Source organism: Sardina pilchardus, chromosome 22 (assembly GCF_963854185.1).
Source record: "Sardina pilchardus chromosome 22, fSarPil1.1, whole genome shotgun sequence".
NCBI classification, from domain to species: domain Eukaryota; kingdom Metazoa; phylum Chordata; class Actinopteri; order Clupeiformes; family Clupeidae; genus Sardina; species Sardina pilchardus.
This window is the reverse complement of record NC_085015.1, coordinates 25,268,400-25,292,313: the sequence shown is the minus strand read 5'-3', so window position 1 is coordinate 25,292,313 and position 23,914 is coordinate 25,268,400. Positions and strand designations below refer to the sequence as shown.

Sequence of the window (23,914 nt, the reverse complement as noted above, 5' to 3'; positions counted from 1 at the left end):
TGTAAAGATGAGGGGGACTTGAAGGCGGAGGCACAACTAATTTGAGCAGCTGTGCTGGCACGGAGAACACAGTCGTTAATTGGACACGAATTACATTGATTGGCCCAGTCCTGCAGCGCGGGTACATCTTCCGCGCAGCATTCAAACGCTGATGAGTGGCAACACAAGAGTTCCCATCTTTACCGGCACCATCACTCAACGCACGGGACATTAAATCTGTTCTCATTAGACAAGAAACCTAGGAGCACCTGAAATATTCTCCCTCACACACACACACACACACACACACACACGCAGGGGGCTAGAGCACGCTCGGTCTGGAATAGCATCCTTCTCGTATCCAACTAAAGGTCAGGCTTGATTGTTTTCCATCCACACACATCTGTCAGACGACAGGACATTCTGGCATCCAACGTCAAAAAAATGAATTGTCATTACATTTCCTGGAAGGTTACCCTAATGCCAATGTGGCTGCGTGCTGTGTGCTGCGTCTGCATAGTCATCCTAGCTGATTTATGTCAGACGACATGCAGGGCTCACCTTCGACACGCCCCTTCATCCAAAAAGCAAACAAACCTACACGCTTCTGTTTGCAAACGTTGTTTCTTTTTGGTAAAATAAATGCATTTGTCCTCTCTCGTAATTCTCCTTTGCCTTTTCGCCATCAAACACGATGACACACACACACACACACACACACACACCTAACTTGCCAATATAATGCTTAAACGTGCAAATAACTGGCAGGGTGGGGGGAAATTGGGAGAGGGGAAAAACAGCCAACGCATCCCTCAAAGTCACTGACAGATGCTGTGCGTTATGGCATGGAACGCACAGTCCTGTTGGGACTGTCAAGTGGACGCTGAAAGCGCTGAAATTTCATAATCGTCCCGTGGGTCTCAGCTGCTCGTTGAGCTGCTTATTGAGCTCCCAAAATGAGCTGATAAAACAGCAACATTGGTATGAATATACTACGATAGGAAAGCTATGGTCGTTTACACATTTTACAGAGCTGTGGCAAAACCACATTATTTTAACAAATATGGACATTTGGACGTAAGACAGGAGCCAAAAGAACAAGAGTTCAACTGTTAATTTATTTTATTTTATGCATTTACACTTTGTTTTAAAATAATGACTTTTAAAATGCAGCAATTTATTTAAAAGCCCCTGAAATTGCTCAGGGCACATACTTATATTCTTGTCCAGCAGCACTTTAAGAAGTTGTTCGGGAGCGGCATTAAAATGTCATAAGGGAACAAAACAGAACAGTGGTCACCATAGAGACCAATCCAGATAGCCCTCACTCAGTCCAAAAATAAAACTCATATAGGTTGGCCTACATGAAAAACAGCCAAAGGAAGGAGAGTGGAGCCAACGTCACTGGAACAGAGAAAATTCAGAAGAATCTTCAATTAGACGGTAGTCAGACTCCAAGCACCTTGATGCTCTGAGGGGAAACCTGGCACAGGTCTAAGAGCTCTGCTCTAAGCGTAAACACCATTAGAGTCTGCGAACCGTCAGGCAGAGGAACTATCCAGAATTTGTGTCTCTTCGACACCACTCAAGAGACGCCCGGGCGTAAACAAATTATTGCTAGAAGTAGGCTAACAGGCCAGTGCACCAAATTCAGCCCACGCTAATGAAGACCCTTCATCAAAATCAATCAAATGGATTAACGGCAGCATCTCACCTCCAAAAGTGTGCAACTGGGAGTGCTCACTTCAATTGAGAGCACAAAGAGAGCCTCTTGATTTCAGTTGTCTGTTCCACCTCCATGGATGAAGAGGTGTTTACAGGGATGATGGCTGGGACAGAATGGGGTGCATTGACTTGTGGCGTTCTAGTCTCTCGGTGAGCACACCATCTGACACCAGGGTACAACAAGCCCAGATGCCACAGAGAGAGAGAGAGAGAGAGAGAGAGAGAGAGAGAGAGAGAGAGAGAGAGAGAGAGAGAGAGAGAGAGAGAGAGAGACACACACACACAAGGTGAGTTGAAGGTCACAGCGCTAACGTGTCTCCACACTCTCCGTTTCAGAGGGAGGAAAGGCGCTTTACAGTAATGGCCAGTGTAAACCGAGAGCGCTCCTCTGGGTCCAGTCTATAAAACAGGTCAGGCACAGACTCCTGGAAGACACCACTCTCTAAAAGAGCAGGGCCCAGGTCACAAGACATAATCCAGGCTGGAGTGCGGACTTGGACCGTTTCCAATCCAAGCATTCCTCTTAGGGGGGAAAAAAATGTCCAGTGGCAGATGGCAACACAATCCGCCACCTCACCGTAAACAAAATCCTTCAGAAGGCAGGGGGAAATTTAAATAAACAAACAAAACTGATCCAAGACCAGCAAAACACACTCAAAAAAAGGTGGCGTGGATTACTGGAGTCTGTTGCGGTGCGCGGTGCCGACCTCGGCGTCCCACTCGCTGAAGCACTGCTCCATGGCCTTCCGGCTTCGCCAGCTGCCCACGTTGACCGTGGGGATGATCTTCTGGGGCCGCAGCCACTGCACAAAGCGCTTCAGTTCCAGGTAGCCGCTGTGCTCGCTGTACGGGATGCCTGGGGGGGGGGGGGGGAGATGGGAACCAAAGAGACATGAGGTACAGGGTACGCTGCTCTTGGGAACTGTAGTTTCTCATGGATGCCCCTGTCCATGACAAACTACAGTTCCCGCCACAAGCAACTTAGCATGAGAAAGGTTAAGCTCATGGGAGGTACATTTGTGCACTAATTGGCTTTTCTAGAGAGTCAGCCTGTCAGCAGAACCCACAATTAAAATGACTGCCTGGGCTTCGTGTCCAGTCATGTTATTCACAAGGGCACCCTCTGTCTTGTCCTGCTGCATCCAAGGCATATACGATTAGGTCTGTAGAGACACTACAGCAATGACCCTATGACCACCTGCTGTCAAAAGAACAATGTATACTCTGCCAGACAAAAATAAAATAAAAAAAAAGTCCAAAGAGAGTTTCAAACAAAGTACATTTCAAACTTCAGTCTAGTCTTCTATATGTCATAGGGAGGAACTACAAAAGCAAGGTTAGCTGATTGGCGAGGTGCGCTAAGCCTGAAGCCAGAGCTTTTTAATGTCACAAAGGAAGCCCTCTTAATGGGCTAATTAGTCAGGACTACTCGTGCCTTCATGAGGCAGAGATACAAGTATAGTACAAACTAAACATAATCAAATTGGAATGTGTGCATTGATAGATTGAAATTTGCTACAAATTATGATAAGCCCCAAGATTGGCCGCAGTTGCAAGTCATTTTAGAATACCTCTAAGCTGTTCTAAAAATAACTGAAACATCCCGCCTCTTGGGGTTTATTGTTTAAATGGAATTTTGGAAATTAAGCATATGAACTTCCTTTATGCCTGTTACGCATTACGGAAAACACACAAACACAACTTAATATCAGTCTCAATCCGACACAATTTGTCTTCAAGATTGATGAACTTTGCCCTTCAACACCCCATAAAACTGGTTCACTGGCCTCCATCAACACTCTGTCTTTGTAAATCACACATCAATACAAACCCCCCCAGTCGTTTCCCAACTTGACCAACTTCACAATCAATAGTTTGTTTAAAAGGGCTGTTTAATAGTCTTTGCAAGCTAGATGAAAGCATCGAGTTAGGCAACGAGGAGCAAAAATGTGCCACTGGCCAAGTCATGCATTTCCAATGGGGGCACATTGTGCATGTAGCTTGCATCCATAACGAGAGGGTTCCTCAATAAAAACTGGAGTCATTTTATTCTTAAACACAATGCCTGCACCCAACGATTATTTTCATAATCGGCTTAATCTGTTGTGCATTTTCTTGTTTAATTCATTAGTGGTTTGGTCAATAACAATGGATTTTTAAAAATTCAATCACCGTTTGCACTTAAGACAAACCCGTGATGCCTTGTTTTGTCAACAACCAACGATAGCAGTTCAGGGTCATAAAAAAGAACATGAACTAAAATATAGTTTAGATACTGGAATTGGAGAATTGAGTTTTGACCCTAATCATTAACTGAATAGTTGGCAAGTAATCAATTAATCATAGTAACCCTAAGCACCACACAGCACTGGTTCACTGGCTTCCATCAATACTATTTGACTGTCACCACACATCAATACAAACCACGCTGTTTGGTAGCCAATCAACTTCAATCAATAGTGTGTCACTAAACCACTCAGAAACATGAAGGAAGTACAGAAGACATCACAAACCAATTGACCTCCCCTGTCTCCCTGTATTTTAGTGTCTCCCATAACCTTTACAAGCTACAACTAGTAAAATCACTTCCACAGGTTCATCCATCAAAATGCTTGATATTGGCTGCTGGGAAGAAGCATATGTGGCTTGGTAGCTGTCCATGGTCCTGGGATGCCTATCCACCTTATCGATGAAATCTTCTGTCAATTCTGTTTACGTACAGCATCAGTAACTTACATGGATATTAGAAAGCTAGATACCGCATTGTCCGTCCAGTTCCATTAGGTGGCATACGTGAACGTGGCGGCCATAATGCTGGAGGGCAAACACCTTACTGTCTATGGGAAACAATTGCCAGCAATGAGAGACTCCCATTTCTCTTTAGGCCTCCAGTGATTGTTGCCCACCCAATCACGATGGCAGCGCTATTTACGTACATTCTGGAGCCCAATGCAGCATCTAACTTTCTACTATCTATGAAAACTCGAAAGACACATCTTTCTAATGTCTATGAAAGTGCAGTCCCAGCAGGCTGCCTAGAATCTGCTTTCACCTGTACTTCTTTTTGAAATGTTGACAATTCTGCACTCAATATGGATATTGCATATACTATAGGACTTTAACTCTACTTGCCTTCTCTGTCAAAGTTTGCTTTTACGTGGCTTGGGATACGTCAAGCACTGTCTACCACCACATCAAAATCAATACAACGCAGCCTCAGCCGGAAATAGAATATCTGAATACGGCAGCACCCATTGCTGACTCAAGAATATCATGGTTATCGAACAACATCTGCTATGAATGAGGGCTAATGGGGAGCTCAGAGCTACTTGAGAAATGGAGGAGATGGGAGGCTTTGCAATGCTGGAGTGTGTGATGCGATGGACAGGTAATGAGGGTTTAAATCTCCTAGAGGTGTGATTGGGGTGAGTGATGGCTGTCACTCATCCTAATGGCTCCTCCTGAACTTTGTTTACAAAACATATAGTCGAATATGAATCGGTTGCAGAGGTGAGCTTGTTTTATGCCAGACATAATAAATGGAAAGCTATGGAAAGTGACCTTCCCCCTCCCCCACCCTCACACACACACATGCTCACAGGACTGCCATTCAGACACTCAGAACACTGCCGAGATCGGTTCTCCTGGGAGCATTATCAAATCGGTCTTGAATAAGCAAACAGAAGCGCTTTCGCCTCAAGAGATTCAAATTCATTCGCAGCCTCTTCAAATCTCCACGCACAGCTCGACTTCAATTTGGCGTAGTTGGGAACTCGAGTGCAGCGGAAAAACCAGGCAAGGAGATGAAAAGGACGTGGCGAACAAACACAGGTCTCCGAAGCGAGGAAACTTCATGTGAAATGAGATGCTTTCATTAATCTACATTTCAGTGATCTTCCTCGTCCAAAAGAGACTCTTGCAGTGGGTTCAACGGTCTTGTGTCAAGATTCACTTTTAAAATGGCACCATTCCACCATTAAAACGAATACTAGGAGTGCAAACATTTTCAAAACCCTTCACTCCGTCTTGTAAATCTCTGCTAGGTGTAGCAAAACACCTTTAAAACACTGGATATACACTTTTGACTGCATACTCGACAACATTTGGGAATGCCAAACTCACACTACAAACAACCCAAACTCCAGAAGGTGAGCTATAACCTCCCGAGAGGCAACACACCCAAACGTCTCCTCGCCGGCCACATCGCTTGCAAATGAGACGTGTCTTTGTGCTGACTTTGGGTGCCTCTCATGCAGCGTTTATATGTCCTCCCTCGCTCCTCGATGCCTCGATCCTCACTGATCTACATAAAGAATGATGGGGGGGAAACAATGGGATAGTCTATCCAGTGTTAGTTATAGTCAGTGGGAACGCCCCTCGAGGATCGAGCATCGAGGAGGCATGTTGGAAGGCACCCACTGTGACGGTGGCGGCCTAAAAAGCTGAGTCCCTTAAAAAAGAAAAAGCCTGGATTTGCAGGAACCGACTACTGCCAGCCCTCTCTCCGGGTCAGAATCCATTTGCTGATTCTGTCCATTACGGGCAACGCTTTTTGCTTTCCAGAGGGAGCGTTCAGCAATTTCAACAAGAGATACAGGGAGGAGGGCTTAAAGAGGTTAAGAGGACAAGAAGACAATAAATCCAGAGCATCAGTTTACTAATGTACTTAAAAGTGGTGGATGGGCACAATAGATACCATGTATTAAACCTGGAGCCAACACAAGATGGCAGAACCTAATGGATGATTGCTTTTTAAAGGATACTGAAGGATTTCCAATAACTTTCAGGAACAACAGTGCTCTGCGCAGGCATAGATAGATTTGCACAACCTTTGAACGGGCAGCATTGCAATCACATGTGCCTGGATTCCACTTCACTGACATTCATAAGATACAATCAGCAAAACAGAGGCCAGAGGAGGGCCTACACACCACAATATTGATCACTGCTGTGAAAACAGCTCTGCCAGTAACAACTGTTCTCAATGCAGATTTGTTACCATCGGATAAAAAAAAAGATAGCGTAATACTGAACCTATTGCGGTTTCAATGTAAATTGAATGAACTGAATTTCATTGTTTACCATAAAATATATTACAATTGTGTTTTACGAGGCAATCCACACACAGTATTTTGAAAGAGTCTGGTGAACATCATGGTTGAAGCTACTAAGTGCTGAAGGCTCTTTGTAGCTTCAAAGCTGTGGCCACCAAACTCAGTCACTGATTACTGGTGAATGAGGATTCACTGCAGTTGAAATGACAGAAGTTGAATAGTGCCTGGTTCTAGCCTTGTGACTGCCCTGCCAACATAAGTCACAGCCTTTTTAGCCTGTCGTTGACATTTTTTCATTACTACAGACTTTTTCCTCCTGCGTACTCTTGTATCACTTACCGTAAATAGTGATGTTGCCCTGGGTGTGTGGCTGGACGTGTTCCAGGTCTGAGCCCTGATTAAAGGTCCAACCTGTGGGCTTGAACGCTACCAGTTGGTCATACTTGTCTGAGAACCGCTTCAAGTAAGTCTGCAAGGTCTGGCAAAGAGGAAACAATAAAATAATAAATAAATCAGGAATTGTTGTTGGCACCGGGGACTGAAACAGAAGTCAGGCCAAGGAAATAAATCAAAACTAAAAAGACACCCTTCCCTTTTAAGCGAAGTCCGCGTTCAATTTACGTGAATTGTTTCTAAGCTGCAATTAAGAGAGTGAGACAAATCAAAAAAGTAACAATGCCTCTTTGCACGCCAATTTGTTTTGCGTCCCCGGAAAAACATATCCGCCTCTGCGCCGCATCAAGGGCACTTGTGCTCCCACACAAGGGACGTCTGTGTCCCAAACGCCGCATTTTGGATCAGCAGTTACGTGAAAAAGTGAAACGTAATGGATTCTGGGCTGTGTGCATTTCTCACAGACACACACACACACACACACTTTATCATCTGCGGAATTATAGTTGGCAAGGGGGGGAAACGAGCCTGCCGTCGGGGAATTAGGATGTCGGGATTTTCACTTTGTCCGACAGTAATTAGCATCTTAATTAATTTTCACGCCATCCTCTGAATTTGCATACAAACTCAGACAAACAGATTTGCACGAGGGCATGCCGTCTCAATAGAGCAAAATGCACACCACTGTAAAAATGTAAAATTATTATTATTATTTTTCCTCACTGAGAGATAACTAACACCTCGTTTTCTAAAATCGCCCTCTCCCCCGCCAAATGGATAACACTGACACAGCTATTTCAACACGTGTCCTCAGTTACAGTCAGGAGGAGAAGGAGTGCAACACTTGCTGACTCGGCGTGGCTACGCACTTTGAAGTTGAGCTGCATCATGGGCAGAACGTGGACCTGGGCTGCCTTCCCGTCGGTGGTGATGCTCTGGCGGATCTGCTCCGACTCCAGACAGCACATGGTGTTGTATTTGTCCCGGGACAGACAGACCTTACAGCCCAGCACGTCGGCGACCGCTGCGGGGAGAAATGGGAGAGAGATTGAGAGAGTTAAGAGAGTGAGACACATACAGACAGATAGAGAAAGAGAGAAAGAATGAAAACTAACCAGTCTACAAAAGAAATGGAAAACGCAACCCAGCATCAGAGCTGACCCATATCAGTATTTATCTTCAAAATGAAAGTACCATCATGAACCACTGCGTCAGCATCACTGAATCACGCAGATTTAATTTCATCTGGATAATGCAGTTCACATGTTCACACACACACACTCGCCAGCTGATTTAAACAAAACCCGACTCTCCCGTTGCATGATCACTGGTCTGAACACTGACACTACCACGAGGCCAAGAAATGAGGCCACCTTCAAAAAGGCGCCCGAAAAAAGAAACACTTGAGAGAAGCGCGAGCCCATCTTCTGAGTGGAATGTGGGTCAGTGGCGTCTTGGTTACGCTACAGCTCGGTTATGCTACAGCCTCAGCCCCTTCATTGAAGGTGAAGGTCTCTCCAACGCACCGACCTCGAGCAAACAACACAGGAAATGAGGCCAGCTCAAAAAAAAAAAAAAAAAGGCTTTTCCGTCCACTTGAGACATCAATGAGCTTCCGCAGACCAATAACCCACGCGAGTGTGTGACAATGAAAGCCAGGGAAGAGAGCCTTCTTCAAAAAGTGATATTTTCGCATGACCTTCTGATGAGTCAAGTCACACGCTCATTCCCTGCGGGGGTCGCCCTAGCTTTGGATCTACTAAATTACATCTCGCTCGCTGATTGCAGGAGCGCTTGCTCGCTTACCCAGGAAGACCTTCTCTTTCCCCACAGAGTAGGTGCCGCACACGACCAGCGTGCGCGGGCTCAGGGTCACCGCCTCGAAGGCCCGGTTGGCAGCAAAAGTGATTACCTCCTGCTGGGTGGGGAAGGTGTATTCTGGACTGCAATACCTGAGGGAGAAAATACCAAGAGGTGAGAGAAAGGAAGGACTAGTAAGATTAGTTTAGACATCAAGCTACAAGGATGGATAAACACGTAGTGTAAACACAACAAATATACATTATATTGCCAAAAGTATTGGGTACGTCTTGTAAATGTCTTTGCCTTGACTCGCAAATGAACTTTAAGTGACATCCCGTTCTTAATCCATAGGGTTTAATATGACATTGGTCCACCCTTTGCAGCTATAACAGCTTCAACTCTTCTGCACACCTCCACGAGGTGTAGGAGTGCGTTTAATGATTTTTTTACCATTCTTCCATAAGGTATTTGTCAGGTCACACACTGATGTTGGACGAGGAGACTGGCTCTCAAATTCATCCCAAAGGTGTTCTATTCGGCTGAGGCCAGGACTGTGTAGGCCAGTCAAGTTCATCCACACCAAACTCCATCCATGTCTTCGTGGACCTTGCTTTGTGCACTGGTGCACAGTCATGTTGGAACAGGAGGTGGCCATCCCCAAACTGTTCCCATAAAGTTGGGAGCATGAAATTGTCCAAAAGCTCTTGGTTATTAAGATCCATTAAGACATGGATGACAGAGTTTGGTGTGGATGAACTTGACTGGCCTGTACAGAGTCCTGATCTCAACCCAATAGAACACCTTTGGGATAAATAAGAGCAGAGGCTGAGAGCCGGTCTCCTCATCCAACATCAGTGTGTGTAAGTCGTCCTAAAGGACTCATTCCCATAGCGTCTTCGACGCAGCGTTTCGTGAAAAGGAACACCTTTGGGATAAATAAGAGCGGAGGCTGAGAGCCAGTCTCAGTGTGTGACCTCACAAATGCGTTTCTGGAAGAAAGGTAAAAAATGACCACAAACACACTCCTAAACCTTGTGGAAAGCCTTCCCAGAGGTGTTGAAGCTGTTAAAGCTGCAAAGAGTGAACCGAGGTCATATTAAACCCTATAAAAATGGGATGTCGCTTAAGATCATATGCAAGTCAAGGCATATAGTGTATGCGACTGCACTTCCTGTCCTGTGGGTCGGAATTCTTCTGCATTACGACTCACGTGGTGTCCAGGTAAAGGGTCTGCACTCGGAGCCCCTGCAGCTCTGGGTAGCGCTCCATGGAGGGGTCTGCCCTGAAGTCTCCCGTGTGGAGGACCTTCTGACCACTAGGCAGGGCGAACAGCAGCATGGCCGATCCTGGACAGCTGCAGAGAGGACCCATGACACATGAGGCTCTTCTCATTCATCTTTATCTATCCTTCCTTCCTTCCTTCCTTCCGTCCTTGGTCGTCTGGCTTGTTCCCACTGATCTATAAAGAACACTGGATAGACTATCCCATTGTAGTCAACCCCATCATTCTTTATAGATCAGTGGGAACGAGCCGGAGGACCGAGGGTCGAGGGTCGAGGAGAGAGGTTGAAAAGGGGCCATTGTGACGTACATGCGAGACATGATGGGCACATAAACCTTTGGTGAAGTAATAAATCTTAACCGTTTATCTTTAAAAGGTCTACGGTGTGTTCTCAAATAACAGTGAAACAACAGGGTTGTTAAAGTATTGATGATAGTGACAACAAGAGAAGACTGTTCAATTTTACATGGGGGCAGCTGGCTGCTATTCAGGACACGACATGACATCTTTAGAATGGCACCTCAATCAGTGAACTGTGAAGAAAAGAAAGGGAAAAAAGAGAAAAAAAATCCCACACTCACTGATTGGCATCCAGTAAGGTGACCTTCACCCCCTCCACGAGGCATTCTGTGTTCATGGGCAGGATGTGGATGTACCTCTCATCCACCCTCAGCTTGCTCTTCACCAGATTCCCTGTGATCTACCGCAACAAAAACACGCTGATGATCACACACACACACTCATCAATATGGATTTCACAGAGGAGGAGTTGAAAAGAAAAGAGGCAATAAATAAATAAATAATAAGATTACTAAGGACAGGCCACTGGGGCCTGCCTGCAATTCTAATTCTGTACAAGTACAAGACCCACAGGCGCAAGGTGTCTCGAGCACTGATCTCAGGGCTGGCTTCCCTCACACGTGTCCTAACACTATGCATTATTAATCAAACGTCAAAACTGACCCTTGATCAACACATCTAATTCAGCACGCTCACTGAATACAAAACATGAAACCAGACTTCACAGAAGTCAAGCTGAGAATTTTTCATAGTTTCAGTGACATGTCACAAAATTCAGGACAGGACCAAAAAAAAAAGGTGAAGTATAACATGCAAAAGTTTCAAATCTTGCCGACAGCCATCTAGGTTTTAATAATGTAATTTTACTTTGCAGTTTACTTATTTCATTTTAGATTTACTTTCTCATCAACAACTGATAGCTTTTCCAAAAACTAACCGAGGACTTGATCTTTCTAATATCCAAAAGCTTTTTAACCACACATACACACACACACACACACACACACACTGTTGCTGATCCCTCACCTTGTTGCAGTAGATGGGAACAGTGGAGTTCTTAGTCAGACCGCCATAGTGATCCGAGTGGAAGTGGGTGAGGAAGTACGCTGTGATGCCCTCAACGCTGCCATAATTAAATGCATCTACAACAAATGGTGTACCTAGATGGAAGAGCATGTGAAACGCATCCATAAGCTAAACAAAGCAGTCTCATAGCTCATAGTAATACAGCAAAATGTACAACACAGACATAATTCATAGTGGGTAATCTTGCATTTAACCTGGCTGTCTAATACATGTAATAAAACCTACGTAGACAGAGGAGCAATTCTGTGTTGTATTGAACAGACTGCATATTCACCTGGGATTTTCTTGTAGAACGGGCAAGGCCTGGCTTGACCGTTTTCCCCCTTTTTGCTCCATCTACTCCAGCCCCCTTGTCTTCTCCCCCCCTTCGCCTGCCCAGGCTGCGCCTCCTCGTTCTCGGTGGCTCCTGCAGGGCCCACCTCTGGGTCCTTCCTTCTGCCCCACCCCGACCTGCCAGCATTCCTTGCTGGAGCTTCGGAGGTCTGCTGGGAATTCTGCTGCACAGAGTGAGCGTTATCGCCTGCTCCTACCGTTTTCTTCTCAGGGTCCTTCAGTTTGGGTTTTAACCCAAAGAAGACACCAATGTCTGTTTGCTTGAACCCAGAGGACGTGGCTCCAGCTTTGCTTTGGGGCTTCCTGGGTGCCATTGTTGTTGTAGAGTTAAAATGGCCGGAGGTTTGTGAGAGTGGTTGTTGAGACACACCTTGGCTTAACTGACTACAGGAATCTTCCTCAATGCCTGTATGGAACACCTGGCTTGATATACATTCACGAAGACGCTCTAGTACTAGACTTTGAGGAGATTGCAAAGAAGTCTTGTCGTCAGTCTCTGAGTGTGGGACAGGGAAGTTGTGTTCTGGAACACCTGCGGACCCAGGTGTAGTCATTTGATCTGCCACTAACGAGGAGCTCGTTAACTCCATGTAGGTGGAGTCAAAGGAGTCCTTAACGAGGGGGCCGTCTTCCAACTGCTCTACATCACACTGGTCCATCAGCTCAGGGAAGAGGTCGTCACTGTCGCTTGGTGCTGCTTCACTACAAGATAACGGCAGGGAGTCATTGCTCTCCTCCTTTGGAAACAACTCTCTTCTGTGTTGGTCCCTGTGTTCCTCATAGTCATTGGGCATCTCAGAGAGAGGTGAAAAGGAAATATAATCATCATCATCAATAAAATTAGAAGATTCTTCCTCTTTTATAGCATCTAGCTGTGCTGTTTGGTCCAAACTCGCTGGCTCAAGCGAAGGAGTTGAGCTGACTGCATCTGATTTCAGGTCCATATTTACTAGATTATCACAAACAACAGACTTGTCCTTGTTAGGGTCCCGTCTCACTTGAGGTGAAACTTTTACTTTGCTCAGACTTGGAGGCTTTGTCCCCTTTCCAGAGGGAGACCAGCCCTTCTTCTTTTTGATGTCGTCAAGAGCTGGGGAGCGCAAGAGCAGCAGGGCGTTGGACCGTGACTGAGTGGAGGACTGGGCAGGACCAGCAGGCGAAGGGCTGAGGGAGGCGCTTGGGCTGTAGGATGAGGAGGTACTCACTTTGTTAAACTCTAAATTATCCAAAGTGCCACTATGTATATCATTGTTTTGATTCTTCAGAGGGGGAGATGAGGTAGTTCTATGATCAGCTGATATCTCTTGTGAGAGAACAAGCTCACTGTCGTCATTGACAGATCTGCTGTGGGCTAGCAGAAAGTGGCTGTACTTCTTATAATGGCTTGGAATGGTGGTTGAACACTGAACACCGTCCGGGCACTCTATGGACACAATACAAAAACAATTTAAGAAATATTACCAATATCTTGAAACGTGAATTGTGTAAAAGTTATTATGCTGGGACAAATCATGCTTAAGCCAGTTAGCCTACCTTTACTGTCATTTCCAGGGGTTTCAAGGCATTCTGCGACGTGCCATCGTTGAGACTGCACCACTAGTATGGAAAAGGGCATCTGACAAATTGGACAGTGTCCTTTTGGTGGGGAGGGTTTCTGAGTTTCGTCCACAGCTACAGGCATGTCCTGGCATGCTTTGTCCGGTGGTGGTGGTTGGCTGGACAGACCTCCATTCACGTCTTTCATTTGTATCGAGTCATTTCGAGGTTGTGTATTTGCACTTGTTCGGTTTTTGACACAACAGCCAACCTTCGTTGTGGAGGCTCGCCTGTTTTTGTTGGAGCTTTGCTCTGTTCCCGACTCGTGTTTTCTCTTTCCCTTCCCCTGTCTTGTGTCTTTCGCATTTTGACCGTCATCATGTCGTTTTGTATTCCTCAGAGATTTATATTCCCATATGTCACTCTCAGAACTGCTCTGTGACATTTGGAATGAAACATAGAAACTTTTAAACACAAACGATGCTGTTTTGCAGATGAGGCTTGTTTCGCAACAACACTGGAGTAGCTCATTGATAGCATTCTATGCTACTGAATCATCTGACCCACAACTAGCACCATCTACATTGTTTTATATTACGAGGTGGAGGACCGCATTCTTTCTATGTCTTTTACTGTTATTCTATCGCCGTATACATTCTGATGAGCAAACACAAACACAACGTTACCCACAGCGCTTTCAATCACAGGCACAGCTAACATCGTTGTGTAATGTTGTGATTACCGCCAAAGCAATTCAACTACTTACAAAACAAGCTATGTATCAGCGTTTTCCAAACATTATTGCAATTTTCCCCTACAAATATTTCAAACTCTAATAAATAACGACTGTTTGGATTAATTATGTGTTTAAGTGGTATATTTTAGTCACTCAGGTGACAATGTTGGGATTTATATTTAATGTTTGGTTAATGATGAAAGTGCAATACCGGAACCGACGTTGATTTTACCCACGGTACTGTGTTTTTGGAAACATGGCGTCGTACAGTAGTCTCACGGCTTTAATTCCAGCCCAAAGCCAGTTGGACAACGCCCTGGAAGACGCAACTACAGATGAAGAGAAGGAAACCCTTGTCAATCAATATCTGACCAAGTTGGACGATAAGGGTGACTTGAAAATCCCTGATTTTGATCCTGGTGAGTGTTGTAAACTTTCCTGGGACTGACTTCATTCCTTGACATGGAAGGTGTTGGCTAGCTACTGTCAGTTTTGACTTGTTGTCGCACTGTTTGATGAACACCAATAACATCATACTGCTACGTATTTCCCGGAATTATCGCTACGTTAAATGATGCCAATGATGCTTTATTATGTCAAAACCCTATTTATACAGTCTATTTGGCCAGCACACAGGAAGTCGCACTGTCCACTGTCAATGCCTTATTTGGACAAAACTCGCTTCCGGTATAAGCAAGGCGTGTGCCATTCATTAGAATGTCCGGAATAGCCCTATTTATTTGATGAGTGTATCTATAATTTCACCTATTGCACAGTTTTGGCTGTATGACACGGTTTTCAACCATAACACCGAATACCATTTTGTCCTGCTTCAGGTTTAGAATGGTTGAACACGGAGGGACCACTGTCTTTAGCCAAGGAGCTGGCTGGGAAAGTTGTGGTGCTCGATTTCTTCACCTACTGCTGTATCAACTGCATGCATATCCTACCTGACCTTCATAAACTGGAGCAAAAACACTCAGTTAAAGGTACACACATGTTCTATAACTCAGCTGTTATGTTTCATCCAACTCCCCTCAGTGTCCCTCCCTTTTCTCTCAGTGTGCGTGTGCATGTACAGTATGTGCTTGTACTTGGGTGCACTTGTGCATCCACCTTTTTGTGTGTGACCTGGGCATATCTTGAAATGGAGAGGAATTAAGTACCCTAAAAAGAAGTTTACATGGCCGTTCATTTCTTTGATCCCGTCAGTTCAGAAGCCCTTGCAGACAGTAAAATCTCTCACCTGTGCATGTCCAATAGGTGTAAGATTACCTGTCCCAGCAGCGCTCAGGTGCACTGTCCTCCAGCCACATACTGCATTTGTAATATGAGCCAGAGTGAACGATGACATTCAGTTCATTCATTGCCTCCCCCACCTGCTATAGAATTTCGCTCCAGGCAGTATGTGTTCTCAACTAGATAGGGGGTAAAGACTTGGCACTCATTGTATAATTTGCCCTGTTCTCTTTCAACAATGCTGCATTAACAGTCTTTCAGCATGTAGGTCAATGGCATTCTGCACTATTCAATGCACCTTGGTAGTAAGGTCCTGTGTAGGACTTTGTTGACAACTTTGTCTATTGTAGGCTATTGTTGACGAGGCTTATGTAGTGTCACGAGGAAAGGTTTCACTGACCATTCAGGGTTATGACTGCTTTTTTACCCTACCCTTTGCAAGGCTGATGGTCCATTGGTGGGCATCTCTCTAGGTTCCTCTAAGGGTCATGGTGGTGCTACTAGACTTTGCTTGGATTTTTCATCCGAATGTGTTATATTTTTGCACGTCTGTGTCTCTCAGTCAGTTTTGGGGACACCGATGCCACCAGATGTAACAAATAGCCTACATGTCCACTGTACACAATCAGTCCATTCCTTTTTCTTTACACTATGTGGGTTGACATGGTTGACAGTGTTTTTTTTTTTTTTGCCATTCCAATTCAATTATTTTGAATAATTGAAAAATCATGTCATCTGTTTACTTGGGGCTTGGTCTATTCCAGTCAGGTACTCACAAGTGCTTGAGAGTCTTTGATCGGAATAGCCATTGCTGCATTGCTTTTCCTTGAGGAGCTACAGCAAGCACCATCAGAGGGAATTTTTTAGAGATTTTTGGCAAGGTATACCACCTTAAAGTTAGAAGATAGGCAATAACATTGCACTGGTAGTAGTTTTTGAAGTGTTATTAAGTGTCTATTTATGTAGTTTTTGAAGTGTTATTAAGTGTGTCTTTATGTTTACCCTTATGTTTACCCTTATGCAGGGATATACAGTATTAGGCCTACAGGTGTATAGGCAACATTTTTAACTAATAAGCTAGATATTCCCATAAAACTTCCAAAGCTGAAAATATTTTCTGAAATATTCTGTATTAATATGTAAATTAATGAAAAATGAAATGCAATAATTTGCGCACATTTCAAGCACAGAAATCGTAACATTGGATACAGTCAGATTCTTATTTTTGTTATTCTTTTTGGTGACAAACTGATGTTATTCCTGACATTTCTAAAATACTGTATTTTTTGAGAATGTCTTCATAAATTTGCTGTAAACCCATGTATTATATTACCCATGTATTCCAGAACTTTTATTTACATATTTTCTAATTTTAGGGTGGTATACCTTGTCAAAAGTTATAAAACGTGTTCCCCTTGAATGATACACCACTCTTTTCATTCCAATTAAGTGTGTTCATGTAAACCCACCTACTGTGTTAATCTCCAAACTGAAACATTTTTTAAATGCATCTGATCTGGAGAAAGTCACACATGCCTTAGTTGCGTCTGGACTGCATAACCGTTGCACGCTGTGTACTGGAGTGAATGAATCATGTCTTGTTAGTTTACAATTAGCTCAGAACACAGCCCCCAGATTAGCAACTGGGACAAGAGAGAGAGAGAACTCTTCACTCTAGTGTTGGCAGCCTTTCAGTCCCAGTTGGCTCCCAGTGCGTTACAGAATCGAGTATAAAGTGGCACGGTTGTTTTTAAAGCTTTAAATGGTCACGCTCTTGCATGCGTGATGGATATGCTGCACCCCTGTACCCCTCAGCATCGTTAAGGTCAGTCGTTGTTAATTGTCGCACATGTCTCCGTGTGTCCGTAGAAAAAGACGTTGGAATGGTGACACACATTTGTCGAGCTTTCAACAGTTGTTGATCTGTGATAGTGTGGGCGTAGCCTCGTGAACCAGACTCTTTGACACTGGGGCCAGACTAGTGTGGGCTGTGGTCAGTCTTGTGTCGTGGCTTTATGCATGTAGTGTGTGTCCTTTAGGTTTACCTGACCCCATGGGGATCAATAAAGTCTCTCTTTCTCTTTCCTCTCTCTCTCTCTCTCTCTGTCTCTCTCTCTCTCTCTCTCTCTCTCTCTCTCTCTCTCTCTCTCTCTCTCTCTCTCAAATATGTGTTTACTCTGTGACTTTCTGTTGATGCTGGGAGTCTCTGGTGCTGAATTGAGATTGAGTGGGAGCATGGGCATGATATTCCATGAATCTCTCTGGGCAGGACTTTCTTTAGCGTTAGCGTTAAACTCACATTTTTAGCAAAAAACACATTTACTGTCTCTCACTTTCTCTGCCTACCCTCTTTTTCCATAATAATTGTCTGTACAAAAGAACTGAACTCTCCTTCTCTACTGTAGCTCTTCTGTCCACCTTTCCTGCTGTATTCTTCCTCCATCTTCCCTCTTTCACACAAATCTTTGCCAGGCAGGCAGGCACTCATTCATTCACTCATTCAGTCACTCACTCACTCACTCACTCACACACATGCTTACTCACCCTCTCTCGCTCTCACACACACACACACACACACACTCAAATGTTCACTCACTCGTCTACATGCTCACTCACTGCTCTCTTTCTCTCTTCCCCCCTCCTCTCTCCTCTTCCTTTCTCTCAATGCCAGTGGTTTTGGGGAGGGGAGCTAAGCTAAGTGTTCTGTCTGGACATGCCGTTCTCTTGCCTAGCCTTGCCTTATTATAGCCCGGCGTTCAACAGGGGCGCTATCACTTCCCAGCTGTCAGCGGTCCGTCTGCCTCCCCTTCCCAGGGATCATCTCAGGGAAACAGCAGCCCAGCCACACACACACACACACGCATACACACGCACAGACATAAACAGATTACACACACACACACACACACACACTACTCCCCACTCCTCACTCCCCACTCCCCATTCTCACCGCTTATCTGGTGTACTTAGCCCTGCTTCATCCCTGGCACTGTCTCTGGTACATTCTGTTTTCGGCCTCCTGAATAGCAGTACTGGTGGTTACACGGCCACCCCTGGTCCCCGACCTTAAGCCCCTTTGCCCACTCAAGTGCACAGGGATGTCCGTTCACTGGACTTCAGCATTTAAGTGGGGTGTAGTAGGCTTCTTATAGTGCTGGGGCCCCTTAGGCAATTGGGTATGTCTTGAGTTTTTGTGATGTATAAAATAGACTCATTGAGCACAGTGTAACCCCCCCCCCCCCCCCCCATTGTTTTCGTTAGTCGAGATTGGCTTTGTGTACATTCAGGCTGAGAAATACACAAACAAAAGGATCCCCTCCTGTTGTGTTCTGTCTGCTGAAGCATTCTGTTGTTTCCAGACGCGTCAAAGGCAGACTGTGTATTGCTGTTTTATATCTGTCCACCCCGTGTATCGCTCTGTGGAGTGCTTGCATATTAGAAGAAATCCTGTCTTTTTCTGCATGGCCTGTCAAATGTAATGGCAACTGCCATGTTTCGGTCCCTCAAGGTGGAGTCCCTTGGGGAGGTGTGTGTGTGTGTGTGTGTGTGTGTGTGTGTGTTGGGGGGGGGGGGGGTTCAGTCAGGAGGCCCAGGACCTGAGCACGAATGAAATTACCAAAACATGCCGAGACTGCCTTTTTTTTCTTCTTCTTTTTTTTTTTTTTTAGCTCAAGGCAGGTTGCATTTTCCCCTTCCCTGCATACCGTGGGTAAAGTTATGAATTTTAATGTTGTGATGGACTGTCGCCGCCTGAATGTGTAAACGGCCATCTGTCTGGAACGTGTAAAAAACGCCATCTCCATTCATCACCAGAACTCTGTTTCCGCCCGGGGGTTGTGTAAGGTTGCAGTTTATAGAAGTGTGTGTGTGTGTGTGCTGTGCGTGTGTGGTGATGGGGGGTCTCTGACATTTCAGTTAAATTGCGCAGCCAGCAGCCAGCAGTAAGACGGCCGGACATAATTTCGAAAACAATGTCCAATCTGACTGAGAAGTTGGAAGCGCGGCGAGAGAGAGAATAGCGTTGGCTTGCTTCAGGGCAGAATGAGTCCAAACGAAGACTCGTCCACTGCTGGAAAGGCACTCCTTGTTGGCTCCCCTGTGTGCACACAGGCCCTGGAGTATGGCTGCTGTGAATAGCTAAGAGAGCTCTGAGACTTCTCATTGTCTGTAATCACTCAAGGCATTATTATTCTTTTTTTGGAATAAATGTTTGTGGCCTTGTTTTTTTAATTATTATTATTTTGGTGGACATTCAAATGAGGTAAACTGGGTTAATTATAATTTCGTAAGCTGTTGAATAGTGGCTTAAGCCTAAGTCTGCTTTCTTATTTAATGAGTATTTAACATTGCAGGCCCCAAAGCCAACTCCCTGAATGTGAATAAATGAATAGGTTAAAATGTGTGAATGCAAGTTAGCCTTGTTTTAACTGCACTTCGGTGTATCCGGTGAGACTCTTTCGGTGAGAGAGTTGGCAGGAAGCCCTGAGTTGATTCTTAAAGATTCAGCCCTCACCTCCTCCCTGCACTGCATCATCACAGCTAGGCTCCCTTTCAGTCTTCCGACTGCATGCTTTACAGCGCTAGACGAGCATAAGAGGAAATCAGAGCTCTGTGGGTCTAAAAACGGTCTTTACACCATAATACTTTCATATTATCCTCATCAAAGCACTTTTCTCTAAAAATAAGCAAAAAGTAAATGTTTTGGAAATTACAAATCTGTCGGTGTGCTTTTGCGAGGATGAAGGAGACATCAGTCCCCACCTTTTTTTTTTGTGCTGTTGATTAGTCTCCTCCTCTATTTGTTTGTGCCTTGCACAGTTGTTCAGTGAGGTCACCTTTGTCCTTTATGGCCACCGAGTCTGACTTCACTGGGCAGCCATGCAGAGAAGCAAGCAGTCGTAGATTTGTCACCATAGAGAAAGCACCCACTCTGTGTGTGTGTGATAGTTTGTTTCTGGAAAGAATGACTGTAGCAGCGGCAGAAGTGCCACCTCCGTAGCAGAGGAAGCCGAGCGATACCACAACCGTGCCGCGTCGCGTTAGCGCCTAAAGCCTGTTTGTCTTTTTCATATTTCTCACCCAGCGTTCCGCTCCAGGAGGTTTTCAAATGAAAACCAAACGGGGCGACGAGCTTCCCTTCAATCCTGCCATTTCAGCGCTCGGCTGTCCATTCTAAACCTGGTCCGTGTGACAGTGAACGGAGCGTGTCTCTCGCGCGCTGTCAGGCGAGACAAAAGCAAAGTGTCAGTGTTTGACAGGCTGATTGGCAGCGTGCCCATTTGCAGCAGGGCGCGTGGCTTAAAACGACTGACTAATCAGAGTACAGCGGATAGGAGTCGACATCACGCACCATACATTATGCTTCAGCGGCAGTGGCAGAATTGAACTTTCTTCTTTTTTTTAACTTCTTTTTTTGACTTCTTTTTTTTCTAATAAGATTGAATCGAGTCTCTTTCCTAGCGGAAGGAAGGAGTCGGCGGGGGTCAATTTGAAAACACATTAAAGACCAAACTAAACTTGAGGGGGAAGAAAAAAAAACTTTATTTCAGTGTTCCCTTTCAAAACTTTCTGAGCCCCTCATCCTGTTAAATGAAACATTTATAATTTCATCTATTCTTCCAGCCTCTGGCATATCTTTTTCCGTCTTTCTTCACACCTCCGAATTCACCTTCAGGCGTTTTAATAATGATGACTTTGAGTCTCAGGACCTTCTGATCAAACTGGGAACCCAAAAAAAAATGTAATTTTGACTGCGTCGTAGCCATTATTCATGCCACATTTGGAAGGAGGAATTCAGCCAAAGGTTGGTTATCTGACAGCCATCTCTGCAATCTTCAGCGAAAAAAAAAGAAAAAAAAAACTCAACTGCTTTGTGAAAGGAAGTCAATGGAATCGAGTGTACTTAAGAGTAAAGATGTCCAGCTGTTTTTTTCCCTCTTCTTCTTTGTCCTACCCACATTACGTAATGCTCAAATGGCCCAGTTCATTTTGCTAGCACATTCAGTAAATTGTAACACTGAGGAGGAATCATTCAAAGCATTTATTTGAAAAGATGAAATGACAAAGGATGTGTTTTTCTCTCCTTCTCTGGCTCGGTCTTGGTCGCTTTCACTGACTGTCTCACACTCTCTCACCCCATTTTTCTTCTCTTATATATTCATCTTCCTTTCTATTTTTTTCTCTCTCCTTCTCTCTCCCTCTTTCTCCCTCTCTCTCCCTCTCTCTCTCTCGCTCTCTTGCTCTCTCGAAATGGTGCGTGAATAAGGGGTTATGGATTGGATTTGTGAAATGATTGATTTTCCTCACGGTGTTTCAATGGTTCTCAAATGATGGTTTTAAGAGTCTTTCTTCTCTCTCTCTCTCTCCCTCTCCCTCTGCCTCCCTCCCTCCCTCCCTCCCTCTCTCCCTCCCTCCCTCCCTCGTGCACACAGATGGGTTGGTGGTGGTGGGCGTCCACTCGGCCAAGTTCCCCAACGAGCGCGTGCTGGCGGCCGTGCGCGCCGCCGTCCTCCGCTACGCCATCGCTCACCCGGTGGTCAACGACGGCGAGGCGCTCCTCTGGCACGCGCTGGAGGTGGCCTGCTGGCCCACGCTGGCACTGCTGGGCCCGCGGGGCAACCTGCTCTTCTCGCTGGTGGGCGAGGGCCACGGCCCGCGGCTGGAGCTCTTCGCCCGCACCGCCCTCAAGCACTACGGCGCCCAGGGCCTCATCAAGGACCACGCCGTGGGGATCAGGTAGCGTTCGGTCTTTGATGTTGTTGTGGAACGGTTACTAAACATTGCCTTAACCAAACCCAGCCTTTGCTCTTGTTGTTACCACAAAAGGTGCTGTTTGGAGTTTATTTTGTTGTGAAAACATCTGAAAACGGCCTCGAAATAGCAACAGAATGTGAAGGAACAATTGTTTTGACGTTACGTCCTTGTTGTGCAGATCTTGATGTTCTCTGATCTCGAGTAAGATCTCTTGAGATACGGTTCTTTGCAAAGGGCTCTGTGGTTGGTAATCGGCTTCACAGCAGTTCTAAGCCGAGCGGAACCTAGAGAGATATGAGCTACTCTTACCAACGAAGCGCTCCTTTTATGGGAAATTATAGAACATATTTTATATCACATCATCTAGCAAACACTTTATTGGACAGATATGCGTTTTTGTCAGCATGTGTGGTCCCTGGGTATCAGATCCACGGCCTTGGTGTTGTTAGCAACCCATTCTACCAGCAGAGCTCCAGCAAAAACCCTGACCTCTGCTCCTGCTCGTAGCGTAGTTTTGCGGGTTGGCCTTCCTCTGACCGACTGCGGAGTTGTTGGAGACGGACCATTGCGTGTTACGTCTTGATTTTTCTCACTTCCACCCTTCTCACGCAGGCTGTACCGGGACTCCCTGCCCGCCACGGTGCTCTCATTTCCGGGCAAGGTGGCCGTGGACGAGAGCAGCAAGCGGCTGGTCATCGCGGACACCGGGCACCACAGAGTCCTGGTGGTGGCCAGCACGGGACAGGTGCTCTACCAGGCGGGAGGTGGGTACACCATGCCAGCGCGTGGCCCCTGCTGTGCCAGTCTCACAGGCTCGCTCGCTGGCTGGCGTCGGTCGTGTAGTTGGTTGGTGAGTGGGTGGGTGATGTGGTGAACAGCGTGTGTGTGTGTGTGTGCGTGGGCAGATAAGCTGGCGAGCGATCCCTGCTCTGGCCCCTTTGGTGTAGTGAGGCACGCATTTAGATCTGGCACAGCCTCGGGCAGCCTACTCTATTATCACATTTCTTTTGAATGAGGGGAACCCAGAATCACCACCAAGCAACCGGTATGTAACCGGTTCCTCATTATTTTTGGCTCTATTTGTTAACCTGGTGGGTGTGTGCAGCACCCTCAAAAGCATGAGGTGTTTATTATCAGTAAAGATCGTAAGCGCCCATGTCGTCTCAATCCAAATCATTAGCCGGTCTGCTGATGTACTGGTTTTAGCCAAAATAATCACCAGAATCCATTCCCAAAATTGTTTCCCTAAAAGTTTTGTTAACAACCACCATGGTAACTAAAAAAAATAGATTTCAAAAGATAAGTTACGCAAGCAGACTTTCTGGACCATTTCAGTGTTTGGCACTGACCAGGTTAAAGTGTAGTGTGAAGGACAGGACATTGGGTGTTCCTTGGTATTTCTGCCCCTGGAATACTCACTGTGTGAAGCTAAGGCTGTTGATGACCCATCACTGCATGTTTAAATGAGTGTGTGTGTGTGTGTGTGCGTGTGTGTGTGTGCTACCTCTCTCTGCCGCGTTAGGTCCTGGGAGTGGATGGAAAGATGGCGGCCTGTCCGAGGCGCTTTTCAACTCCCCGCAGGGCGTGGCCATCCGAGGAGACGTGGTGTACGTGGCCGATACGGAGAACCACCTGATCAGAAAGGTGAGCCACTCGCACAGGGGATGCAAGAGGTACTGTAACAGCCCTATCCTC

General features: G+C 45.6%; 2 protein-coding genes across 4 annotated transcripts in view; one reads left to right on the top strand and one right to left on the bottom strand.

Annotated features, from left to right (window-relative positions):
* Positions 1-1,078: 1,078 nt before the first annotated feature.
* On the bottom strand, positions 1,079-14,222 carry dclre1a (DNA cross-link repair 1A (PSO2 homolog, S. cerevisiae)). The gene is made up of 9 exons (XM_062526031.1): positions 13,489-14,222; positions 11,897-13,378; positions 11,563-11,696; positions 10,818-10,936; positions 10,165-10,308; positions 8,958-9,103; positions 8,021-8,175; positions 7,098-7,236; positions 1,079-2,560 (listed from the first exon to the last, which is right to left on the bottom strand). Exons 1-9 carry the CDS (start codon positions 13,934-13,936, stop codon positions 2,379-2,381), a joined length of 2,949 nt encoding a protein of 982 aa, XP_062382015.1. The 5' UTR covers positions 13,937-14,222; the 3' UTR covers positions 1,079-2,378.
* Positions 12,973-23,914, top strand: part of nhlrc2 (NHL repeat containing 2) — a 30,551-nt gene continuing 19,609 nt past the window's right edge. The window contains exons 1-6 of one of the 3 annotated variants that reach the window (XM_062526033.1): positions 12,973-13,152; positions 14,528-14,646; positions 15,064-15,216; positions 21,898-22,201; positions 22,832-22,983; positions 23,742-23,863. In XM_062526033.1, coding sequence (XP_062382017.1) covers positions 13,145-13,152; positions 14,528-14,646; positions 15,064-15,216; positions 21,898-22,201; positions 22,832-22,983; positions 23,742-23,863 — 858 coding nt within the window. In that variant the 5' untranslated portion in view covers positions 12,973-13,144. Of the gene's footprint in view, positions 13,153-14,477; positions 14,647-15,063; positions 15,217-21,897; positions 22,202-22,831; positions 22,984-23,741; positions 23,864-23,914 lie in introns of those variants that run through there. The other 2 variants (XM_062526034.1, XM_062526032.1) reach the window with 2 other exon arrangements.